General features: G+C 44.6%; 1 protein-coding gene and 1 long non-coding RNA gene across 2 annotated transcripts in view; both read left to right on the top strand.

Annotated features, from left to right (window-relative positions):
* LOC104913818 (uncharacterized) overlaps window positions 1-18,466 on the top strand; it is a 239,754-nt gene that overhangs the window by 148,592 nt on the left and 72,696 nt on the right. The gene's annotated exons all lie outside the window — the stretch shown is intronic.
* On the top strand, window positions 6,612-9,359 carry KIF2B (kinesin family member 2B). Its single transcript, XM_003211577.4, has one exon. The coding sequence runs from the start codon at window positions 7,373-7,375 to the stop codon at window positions 9,299-9,301; it is 1,929 nt and encodes a 642-aa protein (XP_003211625.2). The 5' UTR covers window positions 6,612-7,372; the 3' UTR covers window positions 9,302-9,359.

Genomic DNA, 18,466 nt, shown 5'->3' with positions numbered 1-18,466 from the left:
ATTTGAATTGAAAGGCAGATAATGGACCCAGGCAGGGACACACAGAGCAGCTCCAACTGAGGCAGGGATTTAAGAAACCCCAACAGGACAAACATTGGAACTGTGAACCGACTTCCTCTTATGAAGGAGAAGGTTTGAGAGCGAGTACCTCAGCATTGTTGCAGCACACAATCATTTACCTTAAGGAAATCATTAATTCTGCCCAGCAGTTCTCATGAGCAGCCTGATGCTGAGCTTCCTAACAGGCACTCAAAGGAAGCACGGCTTTCTGTAGTTGGCTCAAATTGTTTAATGTTTGTCAAACCTGAATTGTGTTGGAAGGATACATGGTGAGTAATGGGTTTCTCCTGCTCTTTACACACAGGCAAGGCTGCACAGCCACTCCAAGCTGCAGTTTATTGCACTGCATTATGCATGAGGTGGGTTTGCAAGCAGATACATTAACACAAAAGGAGGGAGGGAAGAAAAGCACAAGAAAGCAGATTTGTGCACTGTCCAATTTGTAAGGGTTAGGACTAATTTAGAGAACTTTTAAACACTTGTGTGCTGATACCTGGAACTGCAGCACTGGAATAGTTCCTTAGTGTGTGCGTAGCAGAAAAATGGCAGCTTTGGCATGGAGCTGCTCCTCCTTCTATTGGAATTTGTAGCTACTGACCCAGGCAACCCCAGCAGCCTTTTCTGAAAATGTAAGGTTACATCCTACAAAGAGCTAAACTGTTTTCTTTTCTCATTGCTGTTAGGGGGTTTGGGACCTAAGACCGTCTGTCAAGCAGCCACTCAGAGCTATTAAGATGTAGGTGTGTAGTAACTAAGAATTGGCAAATGGCTTAAGGACACCCACCACGCTTCGATTTCCAGCAGGCATTTGGGTGTGCTCTGCTTGGAGATTTATTTCTAAATTCTCCTAAACTCGTCTGCACCCTGTAGGTAGTCAAGATACCTGTTCTGGCTGTGAGCACTAACACATGGTTAGCACCTCACAAAGCTGGGTCTGACCAGGTTTATTGCACATTTCTTACTGAGTGCACATGGCTGGACCAGCGGGATCTCATCCAAGTCAGTTCATTCCCCTTGTAATGGCAACAGAAGGGTGACAGCTGATGGGAGTCAGTGCTCGCCCATGGAAGTCCACAGAGCTTCCAGCACGGCTCTGCAATAGGAAGAATTGGAGTGAGTTTTCACTTAGAGTGAGGCAGGGTGTTGGAATTTGCCTTTCTGTCACAAGTTGGGTTACTGCCTTGGAGTATGGCATCCTTGTAGCTGGGAATCACCACTGTATCGACAGCAGGGTGTGTGTCTTATCAGTGCAGCTCCTGGGCTTTGAGAGCTTGGAAAGGTTTATTCCTGTTTCTTTAAGCCTCCCAGTGCTGCGCTGATCTGAAGGTGACGGTGGCATGAGGTGTTGTGGATAGCAAATGGGAGCAGCACAGTGCACACTGTGCTAATGTTTGGGCATTTTGTATCTGAATATGAAATCCAATGGCAGCTTAGGTGATTTTCTGGGGGGCTGTCTGATCACAGGCTCGTTGTCTGAGAATAAATCATTAGTTAATTCTGGACAAGGTAACTAGTGAGCTGTGCCTTGGTACAGGAGTCAAAAAATTGTTCTAGGAAAGGGATCAGAAGGGATCTGACAGCCCCTGCAATGAGTGATAAAAAAACTTCTTCAGCATTCTTTGCACAAGCTCTAATTCAGATCCCAGTAGTTTCTGTGACTGTTTATCCTCAAATGTTGCATCCTTAACTTGGCAGGAGAAATGAACTTAACCAACCAAAGCCATTTCTCAGCAGTACCTGACAGTGTGGATCCCCGGCAGCGCTTCATCCCTTCTGCAGGTCGGAACTATTACTGATATAATTAAATAATACTGGTCCCTGATAGAAATATATTAGCTTTAGACAGTGTTAATACTGTACACAAGAGTATGAGGATTGATAGTCCTTGTAATCTCTTATCTAAACATAGAAGGGCTGCATATGCTGTTCATAAAACACTGAAATCAATCATTGCAGTGACAGGCAGGTAATTGGGAAGCAAGCTCCTACTTATGCAGACCATGAGGGGATAACAGCCTTCAGCATTTTTTTTACAAATACTATTATCTGTCTCATCTTTCAAACTTCAAAATCTAAAGTGAATCACTTAAACCCCATTTGTGAGCACTCCGTGGGTAGCGTGGCTCTCAGAACAGCCACAGCTTGGCACTGCCCTGAGCACAGAGCACAGGAGGCACCGTGCAGTGCAGGCAGAGGGATGGAGGAGCGCAGGAGCAGCACAGAGCCGGTCCCCACCTGCAGGGAGGGTGGCTCGGAGCCATAGCTCCAGGTTACCAATGAAAACCAGCCGTGTCTGCGTGGCTTTTGGAGTAGGATCAGATTTTAATTAACGCTGGTTAAGTCCTTTGAATCATTAAGGCTTAAAACAATTGCACGAGTGCGGAGCTCCGTAATTTTTTTAATGAATGCTTTGCAGAGGGGATCTCAGAGCATTTAAGCACCACAGTGTTTACACGTTCAGCTGGTAGAGGATAGTCAGAAGGATTCGATAATTAGAGGAGTTTGTTACTAAAAGCTTCTCCATGTGTTAAACATTAGCAGGATGTTCCTAAGCACGAGATGAATTAGGCCTACCTACACTGGTCTGTGGATTAGCAGTTTTCACTCTGATTTGCAGATTAGTTATGTCAATTTTAAATACTGCTTTCTGCCAGGAAGACTAGTAAATACATAACAATAAAAATTGACTGTGTCTCATTAAAACATTGAGAGGAGAATATACCACTTTCATTTGGTAACTCGTTGTAACCCACAACTTCCATTGAGTTTGCTGGAATTTACTCTCTTTCAGAATGACACCAATAATTATCTTAGTTTGTGTTTTTAGTACTTCATCGGATGAATGAAAGTCGTTTCCATTGCTCAGAAAAGCAGAGTTTCACTCTGTTAGAAATCTAGAGAGTTGGCAATGGTCCCACTACAGTACATAAGGATGCAAGTCCTCTAGGCTCCTCAGTATGGTAGATCCCATCTGTGCTTTCCTACTTGAAGAACAGCAGTTGTTTCCCTTGGGAAGGCTTTGGGATTCTGTGTGTGTGTGGTTTTTCGTGGCCTTTTCTCCACCCCTCCCTCTCTCTCCAAATTGTGATTGGGATCATGGTTTTGCAGGGAGTTTGTGTGGGCAGATCTGAGCATCCGTGCAGCTCCCATGAAGTGTGAAATGCAAGCTGTTGTTGGCCTCGTCCCGTTTCATCTGCTCACTGTGTTTTTTGGCAGAAAGGACTGGTTGTCTGTATTAATGCTGAGGGTTGTGACCACAGCTTTTTGCGTGCAGGGCGAGCTGACAGCTAGCTGGGTAGCAGTGGAAAAGCAACAGAAGAAATGTGGGATGTTTCTTACATCCTGTGATAGTAAAGCATCTTCTTTTAACAGACCGTGCACTATATCTTCGCTGCTGCACATTGCCTTTATTCTCTGATGACTCATAGCAGGAGCAAATCCTTTACTTTCTTCTTCAATGTGGCAGTATTTTATAAAGTACACACAAAAAAACTCACGTATGTTTGCAAATTATTTGAAGGGTGTTTGAATAAGTTACAAGTTTTTAAGCTGCTGAGCATTTGTTTCAGGGTTTCTGTGCAGGTAAACCAAAGCTTTACAGGCTTTGGGAAAAGGCTGATCCCTTTGCTCCCAGGAGGTGCCATCCTCTTCCTTTCCTTTCCTCTCCGCTTTGTAATTACTGCCTGTAACCCTGGCAAAAAAACACACAGAAGAAAAACTGTCTTTTTCTGGGAACATTTGCATGTTGTTGAGCACGAATCTTGGTTAAGCCACAGCACTCAGGTCTGTGGCAAAATTTCCTTTTGACAGTTTTTCAGTTCTAATCCAGCATAACCTTTTTGCCACATTAGGGGCTGCCTGCCGTGATGCCAGTTCAGCCTCTTCTGCCCAGGGAAACAAGAGAACTGGAGGAGTAGTTTCATTAAATTTGCTACATGGGATCTGAAAAACAGACAAATTGGGCATCAAAACGTCCTCTTCCTTTGAGTCCTGATTTAGGACAGCACTTGGCTGGGAGGGCTGGGACCTCAGTGCCTGCATGCATTCGGGTTGGCAGCAGGACATCGGTGTGCTCAGTGAGGGCTGTGGCATTCCCTGTTTGTCAAAAACCTAAGCATCTCCTAAGATAACCCATCTATATACAGATATATGTGCTTTGGGAAGAGAATTTTACACTTCTTTCTTAAATTACTGATCATTTGATCACTGTGTTGGTTTAATCTCTCAGTTACCCCACTTGTGTTTGATGATAAAAGCTGGTAAATGCATAGCCATCAAAACCATTAATAGTTGTTGCAGCTGAAAACATGCAATCTCAAGCCAAGTGCAGTCTTTCTTAAAAACATACCTTTTATATACGATGCACTTGCATATATTTTAGTTCTGTTGTGTACAAAATCACACCTGAGAACTGCTGCAATTAGATGCCAACATGATGAGGGAGCAGCAAGATACTCTTGGGAGTGAATTATGGAGCAGTAATTCATGAGAAGGTACTGTTAGAGAAAGGCAGAAGGCCGAGAGCTGTTAAATGCAGCAGGTGTGAATTACTGCACTATAATTCACAGGCTTGGGTGTCTTATCTGAATTATAAAATAGCCCTATGCAAATATTTTTTAAGGATGCAAGGACAAATAATCAGATGTAACTGGGGCTACATCTCACTGAAGGGTCCCAGAGTCTTAAACAGCAGCAAGGTATTGCATCAGAAATGAAAAGGAAAAAGTATGGGTTATTTTAACCTTACTTTGAATAATTGAATTTGACTGTATTTAAAATGTTTACTTCCAGTTTGTCTGCTTTTTCAGTCACCCACTGTCTTTGCCTGTTGTGAACTTTCCAGAACTCCCCTGTTACGTTTCTCCTGGACTTTCTATGCTGTGCAAAGGCAGGTGAAGTCCCTATAAACATGGGATTCTTATTATTCTTTTTCTTCTCACAGGGATTAATCCATTCTATAAATGACTGGAGCAGATGAGCAGTATTGCCATTTTTAGAGGTGTGCTCCGGTTTTGAGGACGCACTTTGCTGCGAATTTTCACTCCTATCCAGAGCAGAGCTCACAGAAGGCTGCAGGTTTCTGTAGCCTCTGTTAACAAGGTGCTCCTTTTCCCATTAAAATATTACATCTGTAGGTTAATGATAAGTCAACCGTTATCATTAGATACACAACCCAAAAATCGTAGCCATTCCCTAAAAGACGCTGATAGATCCAGCACTTCCTTATTGTTATTAAAGCACTTCTATTTCAACAGATGGGCTCTCAGGAATGAGCAGTTGGTGGTTTGTTGAAGAAGGGACAGTTGATGAGTGCTGACTGCAAAGGAGGGGCTGTGATGTGCGCTGAGCTCCCACAGAACTCTGTCAGCTCCAGGTTGTATGGCCGTGCAGGAAGCCTGCAGCCAACTCCTGAGCTCAGCAGCTGCTGGGTGTCCGTTTGCAGCAGTGCTGTAACAAAACTTGATTTGATGTTTTGTCTCATGGGAGACTTATATTTAAAATGCACATTTTTATGTTTTGGTTATCTGGAATGCTTCTCTGAAAAGGTCAGAAATTATCCCTCATTGATGGTGTTATTTCTGAGGGATTTTTTTCCTTATTTTTTCTAAGTTCCACCATTGCTAATTTGTGCGTTCTCATAGATAATAAACTCTCTCAGCCCCACACTGCCATACTGTCACCTTTTGCATAGATCATTGTGCAACTGGTAGTGACTGCAAGTCCCTGGTTCTTTATTTGTGCTGAAAAATTGTCTTCTAACAGCTTTGGAGAAAGAATGTATATCTAAATGAAGCAAACCTCAGTCAGTCAGGTACCTTTAAAAATCGTCTTCCTATGAACAAAGCTTTAATTAGCCTAGCGACAATCCCCAAACTAGTTTTCCATTATGGTTATTTGGGGCTATTTCAATGCATTTATGAAATTGAGTCATTTTCTCTTACAAAGTTATCACTAATTAAAACCAAAATGAGCAACTGTGTGCACGGTGTGGTGGGTATGGCTGCAGTTACCCAGGTGCACGTTACAGCACTTGCATCATCTGTGAGCAGACGATGAATGAAAGTCGTTCCGCTATCTGAGAGCCAATATCAGATTCCTCAAGGAATACCTTGACTGATGCCCATTGGAGATTCTAAAATGGTCTCCAAACATTAAACAGAAAAGTTAGCTTGCCACAAGGACTGATTGCAGTGTACCCCTCTGGCTCGTTCTTCGGGTATGGCTTCAGCCTCTGCTCCAAGGTGTTGTGACCTCAGATCTGACAGGAGAGTCTGAGCAAGGTCTGACACTAAGAGGGACAACATTGCCATGGAAAGCTGAACAAGCCCTTTAAATCACAGCTTTCCTCTGCTCTGTATCCCTGATGCTCTGTGCTTCTTCAAGCTTATCTAACAGTGCACAAGGCAGGATTTGCTCTCCCAAATCTCTCCAACAAGTGGCTGCCGTTTTACTGCTCCACATCCTTCATCAGGCTGGTGTTTTCAGACGGAGCCCCAACAATCACATCTCTCTATCACAGTGATATAACTTCGGCAAACAAAAATGGTTTGTGTTACATTTACAGTGCATGCTGAGGCGTGAGAATGGAGTGCAGCACAAATAGGTGAAAGGAGCGGCAGTTCATGGCAGCTCTGTCCCCAGACAAAAATATGAATGTTAATGTGAATGTTAAAAAGATGTAACCAAAACTTTGAAATTCTCTATTCAGGAATCCAGGTGATGGAAGAACATTACAGAAATGAATTAAAAATATTATCAGTTTTTCCACTTATCAAAATTAAATCAAACCCTTGCTTATGGATGCAGATATACCCATGGCACTCTCATTGCAACTCCAATTTTCATTCCTTTTCTCTTAAGCTCGTATTTTGTTCAAGCAGGATTTCCAGGCATGAAAAGCCTTTTAAAAGAATTCAAAATTTACATTCAAGGCAAGTAGAACAGTATGCTGCTTCCTCCATTTTCACGTGGCCAATCTGGATTGAAAATGCTCTCCTGAATTTCTGTGCTTGTGTCACTGCTATAAATTCTTGTGTCACTGGCATTGGCTTAACACAGTGTGACTGATCTAATTGGACACGACGTGTTACGATAGCTGCACGCCAGCCTGGATGTTCCAATAGGCCTTTTCAGGTGATGGCAGCCTTACATGTTCCTTCCACTCATAGCAGCGGATTAGAAGCCCATCTTTGTTCCACTTCAAAGCTGACTCCAGTTCCACAGCAACCACTGTGACACGGTGCTGGGTTCTGGAGCACTGAGCCCTCGGGAGTAAGACCTGAGTCTGCCTGCCCCACCTGCATCCAGGTCCATGAACAGTATGGCCAGCAAGTTTGGGCTCATCCAGCTGGGCAGCTGTGTGGAAATCAAGCACAGCAGTGGGCGCACATGTCAGGCAGTAGTGACAAAGCTCCATGAAAGCACCTCCAGCATCACTGTGGAATGGCTTGAGAGAGGGACCAGCCAGGCCAAACAGGTGGACCTCCAGGTCATCTTTGACCTCAACCCTCATCTAGCCCCAAGGAGCAGACTCACAAGCAGCGCTGAGACCTCACTGTCAGCCAGAGGTTTCCAGAGCACAGTGAGTGAAAGTCTGCCACAGCCCACCAAAATGGAAATGTGTTGGGACAGCAGGAGCCCTGTGGTTGCCCGGCCTCAGACCGGAACGAGATGGATGACACCATGCATGTGGCAGACGGACAGGCTGCTGAAACAGCAGGAATACCATCAGCTGGATGCGCAGGAGAAGCCAGCTCGAAGGGACAGCACATCACCCCATGCCAGGAGTGACATAGTGGCCTTGATCCAGGAGTGCCGCAACCACCTGAATGGCAAGGCACCGTGGGCCTCCATGCCATGTCAGCCTCGCCGCATCAGTGTGTGCGTTCGCAAGCGGCCCCTGAACCAGCGGGAGGCCGAGCTCAATGACACCGATGTGGTGACAGTGTCCTGCCAGGGCATGGTGATTGTGCATGAAGCCAAGCAGAAGTTGGATCTCACACAGTATCTGAACAACCAGGTCTTCCGATTCGACCATGCCTTTGATGACCATGCTACCAACGAGCTGGTGTACAGGCACACCGCCCAGCCCCTCGTGGATATCATCTTCCAGGGAGGCATGGCCACCTGCTTTGCCTATGGCCAGACTGGCAGCGGCAAGACACATACCATGCGGGGAAGCATCTCTAGCAAAGGAATCTACGTCCTGGTCGCTGAGGACGTCTTCCGCAGGCTGCAGTACCCTAATTACCAGAAACTGGAGCTTTGGGTCTATGGAGCCTTCTTTGAGATTTATAGGGGCAAAGTGTTTGACCTGCTGAACAGGAAGAAGCGGCTGAGGGTGCTAGAGGATGGTAAAAAGGAGACCCAGGTGGTAGGCCTGTGCGAGGAAGAGGTCACCAGCGTGGAAGATGTCATCAGGCTAATTGAAACAGGCAGCAACTGTCGCATGGCAGGCCAGACTTCGGCCAACACTCAGTCCTCCCGGAGCCACGCCATCTTCCAGCTCATACTCAAGAAGAGAGGACAGTTGTATGCCAAATTTTCCCTAATTGATCTGGCTGGGAATGAAAGAGGAGCTGATGTCACAACTGCAGACAAGCAGACGAGGCTGGAGGGCGCTGACATTAATAAAAGCCTCTTGGCACTCAAGGAATGTATCAGGGCATTGGGGCATAACAAAACCCACACCCCATTCAGGGCTAGCAAGCTCACCCAAGTCCTGAGGGACTCTCTTATAGGGGAAAACTCATACACCTGCATGATTGCCACTGTCTCTCCAGGAATAAGATCCTGTGAGCACACCCTTAACACCCTGCGATATGCCAACCGTGTGAAGGAGCTGGTTGTGGACCTAAACTCTCTTAAACAGCCTTTTCAGATCGTGTCCAGCTTACCACAGCAGCCGCGGTTTGGGGTGCAGGCAAACAAGGAAGCTTTGTCCAAGGCGTTTAGTTCGAACGGCACCGGGGAAACCCTGAAAAAGAGAAAAGAAATAAATGAGAAAACACTTATGGAGAAGCATCAGAAATCTCTGCGATGGTTGAAAGAACTCTTAGAGGTGGCTGCAGGAACAGTCAGGAATGTAGATATATATGCTGCACAGTTTCAATCATTTCTGGATCAAGAAATTGGCATCTTGACTGAGATTCGAGAAAAAGTCAGATTATTCCCGCCAGCAGCTTGCAAGGAGGAACAGGACAGCAACCAGAGCTGCACTAAGAGGTCCCGTGCACTGTGAGCTGTGCCAGAGCCCCAGTCCCCGAGGCTGCCAGGAGAGGAGAGCTGTTAGCTGCCACTGCTTCATCTGCCCAGCAATTGTAGTGCTTAAGAAACATTAAATGGCATTTGCGTGAACATTCTGGTTGAGTTTTTATTCCTTGAAAATAGTAGTTTAAACTTGTAGGAGAATAGTCCTGTTGTTTTTTTCTAGATATTTTTCATTGCGGAAAGTTAAACTGTGCAGTTGTGAGGATCTAAGCTGTAGGAAAAGGTAAGAATTTACAGAGAATGTATCTCACGTCATTTGGGCAGGTTTCCCCTCTTGTGCCTGTAAAATTATGTATACATACATATACACACACATACACGGGTATTCATAGGTATCTCCTAGATGTGGCCTCTCAAGGGTTCTGTTGAATTCCACCAAAAGAAAAGTCGCGTTCCCAGGTTAGGAGGAGAAGCTGTGCCTGCAAGGCTTGCAGAGAGAAGCAGCAGGTTGGTGCCCTGTATTGCAGACCTGATGAGACAGGTTGGAAGGGTCCGAAAAGCTGCATCCATCAATGCCCCATCTGATGCAGTGCGTATCAGTGCAAGAGCTGCTCGTGGGGTGAGGGTGCTTCCTCCTGATGGCACGCCGTGCAAAACTCACTCTTCTTAGGGGTTAAAGTGTCAGACTCCTTTCTATGCATGTTTTTGAAGACAGAAATTAATTAGTGTAAGTTCTTGAAAGGGTAATAAATAAGTAGAAGAAATTAAATAGTATAAATTGTATCTAATTGATTGGTGGCAATCTCCGCCAGTTTTTTCACACTGCCTGATCTCTCTCTGCTGTTGGTCCCATCCAGTTTATCCTGCAGAGCAGTTGAATCATCTGATCCTAAGGGTGAGCGAGTCAATGGAAGGACTTCAGCAGCCTTCAAGGAGTTTTCAGGAATTTGTTTTCAGTGATGAAATTATTAAACACCAAGTGTTGTTTAAATGCTGGTCATCTCCTAGCAGTAATAATATGCTGTGCTTTTCAGCTTCAGTGCACTTTACAAGCATTTGTGTATTGGCATTCTGCTTGTTTCGGTATTCCTGGTTTCAGCAGCTTGTAGCGTTCAGAGATGCAATGAGACATAGGTACTACTTGCCAGATTAAGATACAAGTGTGTTGTATACAGAGATTTACAACAGCAGGGTTTTCTCCTTTCTAAAAAGAAGTGTTGCTGAGGTTCCTTCCGTAGCATTTCCCTTGGATTCTTGTATGTGAGGTGCTGGACTCCGCAATGGACCAGGTTTGAAGGTCTGGTACCCGCGGTGTGGGGCCGTCAGTGGGAGCCACGCTGGCTCTGCAGTCCCTGGAAGTGGCACAGTCACTTCCAGCTGGTGCAGGACGTGTCTCCCATGCAGGCACATGGTAGGTTAGCTCTTTGGGCTGCCATTGTGCTTGCTTCAGGTCTAAGTTCTGGCCGTTCACAGCTGTAGCTGTGCATTAGTTATTAATCATTAGCATGAACTGTTTTGGCAAAAAGGGCTGTGAATTAATTGAGTTGGGCACAGTTCTAGAAAGATGGTTTTAATGAGCTGGAACAAAGTCTTACCAGGGTGCGGTGGTTTGCAGTGAGTAGGAAAATGAATTTTATTCTCTTTGTTTATACTCACACATTCAGGAGGCTGCTCACATGAAGCTCACAGTGACTCATGAGCACACTCTACTGCTGCTTAAAGCAGATGCAAAACGAATTAACTAAATTAGCCTGTTTTCATTTTCTGTGGTTACCTGATGTGTTGATTGACCTCTTTTCTTTCATTGATGATCTTCATTTACATATTTTCCTTCGCTTTCTAAACATAAATCCTGTTTATATGGAGAGTGCAAAGCCCATTCTGTCTATTCCCTGTACTTTAAGTATGACTTTGTGTCTGGTTTCCATGAGTTTGTAGCTACAGGATACCCCCCTGCATTTGGGGTCTGGAAATGTTGGTTGGGTGTATCCACATGCTTACACAAGGCACAGCCTGTCCAGGTTCAAAGGTTCCATGCAAATTCTTTTTAGTTTTTACTGGATCAGGCATGCCTGTGTAAGGAAACAAGAATCAGATACTTGTGCTGAGCTTTAGGTTTGCATTGCTCTGGTGACCATGAGTGTTCAATTAAATAAAGATCGCTAATTAATTATAGTAAGGTCAGCCATTCTCTTAGCCTGTTAGACAACTGAAACACTTCTATGGGATGCATTTCTGTTTATAACTGTCTGTAGCTGACTGAACAAGAAAAACAACTGTTGTCTAGACAGAGCCTAGTCTAGAATCTAGTCATTTTTTGCCTGATGATTAACCATTACTACTGCTATTCTGTTATGCTGCGAGGATTTGAACCTGCTCTCTTCTTACTTTTGTCATTTCTAGGGGAGATTTCACTGTTATTTGTTATGTGAGACATAATTCCTGTTGGAATCATACTTGTGAGTTTGGCAGTGGAAAAGATTTGGAAAGGTGCAGCTGAAGTTCTTCCAAACTGGAAGACCATTAAAAAAAAAAGTACGTAGTGAGACACACTCTTGTGTGTGTTATGTGAGATGAAACGAGTGAGGTACAACCCAGAAGAGCCCCCAGATTCCCAGCTGCAGCATCTGCAGTTTCCAGTTCAGTTCTGAGGTGTCAGGCAAAATGGGGGCTGTGATGAATGGATCAAAATAATCTGTACCCTGCAAAGACAATCTGGGAGAACAAGCCGCCTTCTGGTCCTGCCTCTGCAGCAGGCGCTGTGCAATTTGCTCAATTTAGCATCAAGTAAGCATGGCTGAATTTAGCCCTGTATTTTTGGCTTTATTATTATCGGAGTCTTACAGCTCAGCCTGTTATCATGAGGCAAGCTCACAAGGCTTTATTCAGATTTTTCTGTTTTTCTGCTCAGACAAAGCCCAAGGCAACTGGGATTTTCCAGAGGAGAGACTGACTGTTGTCGCTAATAACAGCTTTAGTCAGCAACATATGTTTAGTGATGTACATCAATATTTCTATTTTCACAGATGCTTTGATTTTGCATTTTGGATATCGTTGTGTCCAGGAACGTGCTTAATCTTGGAGCTCCAAAAGTCCATGTAAAACAGTGAATTTTCATAGCTAGACTTCTCAAACTGGGCATCTGTGGCTGAAATTCCTCTGTGCTTTCAGGCAGCATTATATTGCACACCATACCATTTCCTAGTTTGTACCAGAACCCTGTGAATCTTTGAAATAAGCACTCCAGCTATGATTTGTGAGGTATTTGAATCATTTTCCTTTTATTTTTCTACAGAAGCAGGTAATATCTCACAGAGTATGTTGAAAGACATTATGTTTTGAAGAAATTCACCTGGTATTCTGCCTCTCTCTCTCCTTTAACACTACGAGGAATACCTGATGCAAACAATGTTGTTATTCCTCGGAATGTTCCTTGAAGCTTTCTCTTATTTCTGCCTTTGTATTGAGTCATTCTTCTTCTTGTGCCCTCCTAACCATTTCCTCAGCAAGAGACTGGGATGTGACATGAGAGGAGATAATTTCAAATGAAGAGGAAAAAAATACACCGAAGAGAAAAGCTGAGATGCTGTTCACATGCAAAACTTTCAGTAGAGAGGTAAACAAACAGAGGAAGGTTTGATTCTGCATCACAGTGTTGTCCAAACAGCAAGCAGGGATGTGTCTGCAAAGTAGAAAGAGAATTCCTGGCAATTCCCTCAGGCATAGGGCTGGCTGCAGAGTTGTAATGCTGTTTTGAGGCTCAGCAGCAAAATTTAAGCACTCTGAAGCAAACAGGAGGAAGGAAAACACACAATACCAGGTGCTTGGTCTCCACCAAGCCCTATAGGAGCCATACTTCTGTTCCCCTTGTTGGAAAGGAGAGATCAGCCCACCCTGTAAGCCCTCGCTGTACTCGCTCATTCACTTCAGAAGCTTTTACTGAGTGGGATCGAATCTGAATGGTTGATTCTGCACCCTCAATACTTGAGTAAAGTTTTGGCACTCATGCACAAAATGTAAGCAGATTTGTTTGAAAGAATGTCTATTTTTGTGTTTCAGTGTACAGTTCGGGTGCCTACTAACCAGAAATGTGAATTTGTCTCCACTGCAGAGGACAGAAGTTTGCTGAAAATCTGAACGTTCGTAGTTTTATGGACTTAGGTTTTACTTCAGGCAATTTCTGCTCTGCAATTGTGTTAAGGATCCTCCTCTTGCTTCTCTTAATCCTAACAGTTGAACAGCACCACGCACTGGAATGTTTGTCCACTTCTTGTGGTTAAATTAGTTTGTCAAAAAGAAGCATTGGGTTTTGACTACAAGCAGTGTCCTACAGCTGCTGAGCAAAGGCATTTTATCTGAGTGTACCGAGTTCTTGATGCTGAGAAACGGAGCAGGAGCTGAACAGCTGCTGTGTAATAACCTGCCTACTTTCCTCTGTGGCTCATCCTGCAACTGACGTTTAAACTCATTCTCATTTGTTAGACTTCACTGGTTTTGCTCATCACCTGGGAGCTGACTCTGCACAGGCCTCGCTTATAGCTGAGCAATAGAGTACTGTGCTGGTCTGGATTTTCTTATATTGTTTGTACCTAATTTTCGTGATTTTATACCAGTTTTAAGCAGTGTTAGAAACCTCTTGAGATAGAGCATTAGAATTCAAACTTCACTTTGGATACTCATTCCCTCCTCTTGCAGACTTTCCCTGTCCTTTGCAGGTGGTAGATTCTCCCTGTGCAGCCTCTCTTTTCCTGTCTCTCAACAAAGCTTAGCTCATCCCTGGCTTTTTCTGTTGACTGGGGTCATGCCTGCCATCTTCCATGTAATCATTGCAGGGAGAGGGGATTAAAGACACCTCCACCTTCCCTCTAAAAAAAGAAGTCTAAGCAGAAATGTTTCCATCTCTGATATTTCCTCAGTTAAGCTTTGCGTGTCCTTTTTTCCCTCTCTCATGGTCCTATTCTTGTGTTGACCAATTTGCACAAAGCTGTAGGATTTTCCTTAAAACTGCTTTTAAAACCTTTTACAGTTTTTGCATGTAGTTTGATAGATGAAGAATGACAAGGAGGGACAGGATCCATGTTTTAAAGAGTCTCACGTGTCAGTGAGTGCCCTGGCTTTTGGAGATGTGTGCAGTGGAGGTTGAAACACCAATATCTGTAAATATAACCCATTTTTTATTGGCAGAACAGTGACATCTATTGTTCAATATTATATACATCTGTGACACTCTGAACAACTGCCTACAGGTATTGAACTGATCTTTCTCAATTTCATTAGATGCAAACATGCACAGTCAAATTATTGATTCAAAGAAATATGTAATAACACATGTAGTAATGCTTCTGGACAGCCATGCAAAATTAAGTCTAATTCATTTTGTCACAGTGTAATTAACAGATCAATGTAGACTGATGCACAGAAAGAGACACCTTCTGTTACTGAAAGTGTCAGAAGATGCTGCTTGGTGAAGCCTGCTTGCCAGCCACGCTGCTGGCGCGGCTGCAGCCATGCTGTGTCTTCCACACTGTGGACGGTCACGGCCTGGCAGCACCCTGCAGCGTGTTCCTCCCAGCAAGGCTGCCTTTGAATTCATCCACAGCACGGTTTCGTAACCTCTGCCTCTCTACAATCCTTGGACTTGAATAAGGGAACCCTGAATATTCAGTTGTGAGTAGGCTGCGGGCAGGCAGTGAAAAACACCATAGCTCATTGACTTTTCACTGAGCACTTGCTTCAAGGCACAGCGACCTAAGCTGGTGCTGAGTCTTACCCAGGCCACTAAAACTTGCACAAAACAGCCCTGAGGGTGTGTGACAGCTGCAGCACGCCGGCTGTTTGCTCTGGGAGTTTTCAGACCAGATTTTACACTGGAAACTGAATTCCAAAGCGTCAGGTAGGGCAGTTACAAGAGAATAACTTTTCTGTAAGTCCTTTCTTCTGGCCCTATTTGATTCTCTCTTCTATCTCTCTCCTTCCCTTTAATAGAGGATACAGAATTCAAATAGCAAGGATTTTAATATAGCAGTAATTAAATACAGGGGCTATTCAGTGTGTCAGACACTGCGGCTGATTAGACTTTCTGATTCGTGGGCTAGAACTCAAGGGAACAGCAACTGTCTCTTTTACTGCCATGTCTATGAAAACAGCAGAAGGCTATGTATGCTCATTACTATTTTATGTGATTCTGAACATGAGAGGAGAAGTGGAGAGAGCAGAGCTATAGGAAGATATTTTTAATAATTTTAATGGGATACCATGTTTAATTCTTACATAAGCAAACTCTGGATAAGTAGTAAAAATATTTGATACTGGTAAATGAAGCAGCATAGTTCTCTTCTTTTTTAAGTCATAAGCTTTGATACAAGGATGCAAAAATTTAAGAAGTGTGAGTAAAGGGAACACACTGCCTGTAGAGCATGCCGTGAACATAGCACTGAAATATGTCCTAAACTTTCAGCTTACACTTAAAGTCTATTGGTGCACATAAGTGCTTTTTTGAATGGCCATAGCATTTTCTTAAATTGAGGATATAGAGATAGAGAATGTTCAGTAACCTCCCAGGCCTACCGTTGTTTGAGAAAGAAACCAGAGTAAATAATGTCTTATCCTTAGTGGATCCGTACATAGATGGGCTTTTCCAGTTTTCCATTCAACTATAAAGGCTGTAGCGTTAAAAACTTGGGTTAAAATCTACATCTCAAGTTTTTCATGTATTGTCCTCCAGAGTGATGTAAACTCACATCTAATTTCCTATGCTCATGTCTCCCTTTTCAGATGCTCTCCACACAGTAGCACCCAGCTGCAAAATAACAGCAGCTGCGTTTCTAAGGGCCCATACTGAACTCCTGTGCTTTTCAAAGACAGAGAAAAATAAATGTTATAGGAACAAGTAACATAGATTTCACAAATAAACAAGTTTCTGAGGGTCTCACTGCTCTCTTAATCAAGAGGGAAAAAAGAACCAAGTGAGAGCTCTGATGTGCTGTGTGGCAGGGGCTAGAGTTGCAGATGTGCACCAAACTGCAGCCAGGACTGAGAGCAAACTCAGAGTGTGGGGAAAAGGCCCAGTGCTGGGACTAAAGACAAGCACCTGCACAAAAAGACAGAACCAGGAGTTACCTGCCCTATCAATGATGCTTCTGTGGTGGGAGCTTTTAATAGCTGTTGCTAATTGAAAATGAAAGCCCCTGACCTGCTGGAGCACCACTCAGGGACAAGGAGATTTTGAGAAGCTGTGTGTGCCTGGGGATAGTGGTGCAGCTGTTCCATCATCAGTTTGGAGGCTGAGTCTGTAGGTTTCTTTTGGGAGGAACACCTTTTCTGACAGGTGTGAACCCCAGCAGCAGCACGCTGGGCTCAGTGGTGAGAACAGAGCCCAGACCACAGCAGGGGAAGGCCCTTAACCTCAAGGAAAGCCATGCAGAACTGCATGCAGAATGATGCTGCTTAACATCAGGGCCAGCTTCCTCTTTCTTTCTTCTCCCAAAGAACATTTCAGGAAAGCAGTGCCCTAAGATTAGGGAATACAGTTTGCTAATGCATTTTTAAATACGCCCTGCTCCATCTGCACTGGTTTTAGAGCTCTTTGGAAAATCTGGCCCATGTGAGAACTGAGCTTTTCTATTGCTGTTTTGGCCTCACATGTGCCCAGCAGGTACCCGCGGGGCAGCGGCTTGGAGAGCCTTACTCGCAGCACTGATAGCAGGCTGACTGGTCCCAAGGAGTTAGTGAAAGAAGGAAATTATTTTTTTTAACTGCATGCTGACAGCTGGCAGAACTACTGGGAGTGCTGGGCTGGCAGCAGCTCCCAAGGAAAGTATTGGTAACTTGCAGCGCTCTCAGAGACCCCAAGCAGTCGTAACAGAGCCTGGCCTCTCCAACCTCCAGAGAGGCAGTTCTGCTTGTTTGGTTTTTATGGAGAAAACCCTGAGATCTTTATTGAGTCTCTGCGTGGTGCTTGCTCATTGTGCCAAAGCATCACCATGACTGGAATGAGGGAGAGGCTGAGAGTCAGGCCCTGGGCAAGGAGAGGAGCCACCCCTCCCAGGTAAAGTTACCTCTGACTCTCACTTCAGAGCCAAATTTATTATCTTCATTTCTGCAGCTGAGGTCAGCATGCCCCGGACCTGCCTGCCTGCTGTGGAGGCACTGAGGGAAGCGGCTGCTCTCCTCCCACCGGCTGCTCCTGGGGCAGAGGGCGGGTTTTTCTGAAGAGATCTGAGAGAGCTGGGAGCTGTGTCACCTGAAATTCAGAGGGCACTGTGCAGTTCATGCCCCACACGTACCCCTGAAATCCCAGTCCTCGGTATGTGTGCATTGTCTGTGAGTGTGCATCCCTTTAAACTGCACGAGCAGAGTGTGAGTGAGAGTAGATTCTAAAAAATCAGCGTTAGCGAGATGCGGGCAGTCTCCAGTCCAAGAAGAGAGCAGTAATTTATTATCCATTAGGTGATCCGTCAGTCAGAGAGGACTAACAGAGCAATAAACTTCAAAGGGATCTGCGGAGCTATGCCCATGCTACTAGCTGGCTATCAGAAAGGGCAGGTTGGTAAGATGAATGGTTTTCTCTTCTGCAGACACTCTATCTTTCACTCTGGTGACACATACAGCTCTCTCTCATCAAGCAAGACTCTCGGGTATGTCCTGTGGATGCAGTCTACTTCAATGCAATTGCATATTTTACTGTTTCAGAGGAAAGAATTCAATGTCCTCATGTTCTCCTGCAACTCTTCCAAGAGCAGACTGCTCTCAGAGTGGTAGCCAGCTGTGGGGCTGCAGGGAGATGCTCATTGTTCCTCTCTGTTGCTCCACTGCATTCAGCACGTCAGGGCACAGGTGTGAGACTTCTTTCCTCGCATCCATCAAGCTGTGGGCTCCTCCAAGGTGAGGCCTCGATCACTTTTCAGTAAAAGCTGAAATTCAGTATTTGCTAATGCCAGAGAAAAAGTGTGAGAGATTCATAGACCCTGGGAAAAGTGTCTCTTTGGTCCAAAACGACTTGAAATATTTCATCCCACCCTCAATCCAAGTGAAAGAGAAGCATTCCTGGAGGCAGCAAGTAATGCATGTTTTGAAACAGTTTCTGTAATGCAGGTGCAGGTGGTTTCTCAGCATGCTGCCCTAGTGCATCAGTATTTCCAGCAGGCCACCCTACCCTGAACACACAGTGTCACTGCTGGGATGCTGAGGGAACTGT

This window comes from Meleagris gallopavo, chromosome 20, assembly GCF_905368555.1.
Source record: "Meleagris gallopavo chromosome 20, MGAL_WU_HG_1.1, whole genome shotgun sequence".
NCBI lineage: Eukaryota > Metazoa > Chordata > Aves > Galliformes > Phasianidae > Meleagris > Meleagris gallopavo.
This window is presented reverse-complemented; position numbering and strand designations above follow the sequence as displayed.

Coding starts and splice junctions, on each gene's coding strand:
- KIF2B (XM_003211577.4), top strand. CDS start 7,373: ATGAACAGTATGGCCAGCAAGTTTGGGCTCATCCAGCTGGGCAGCTGT.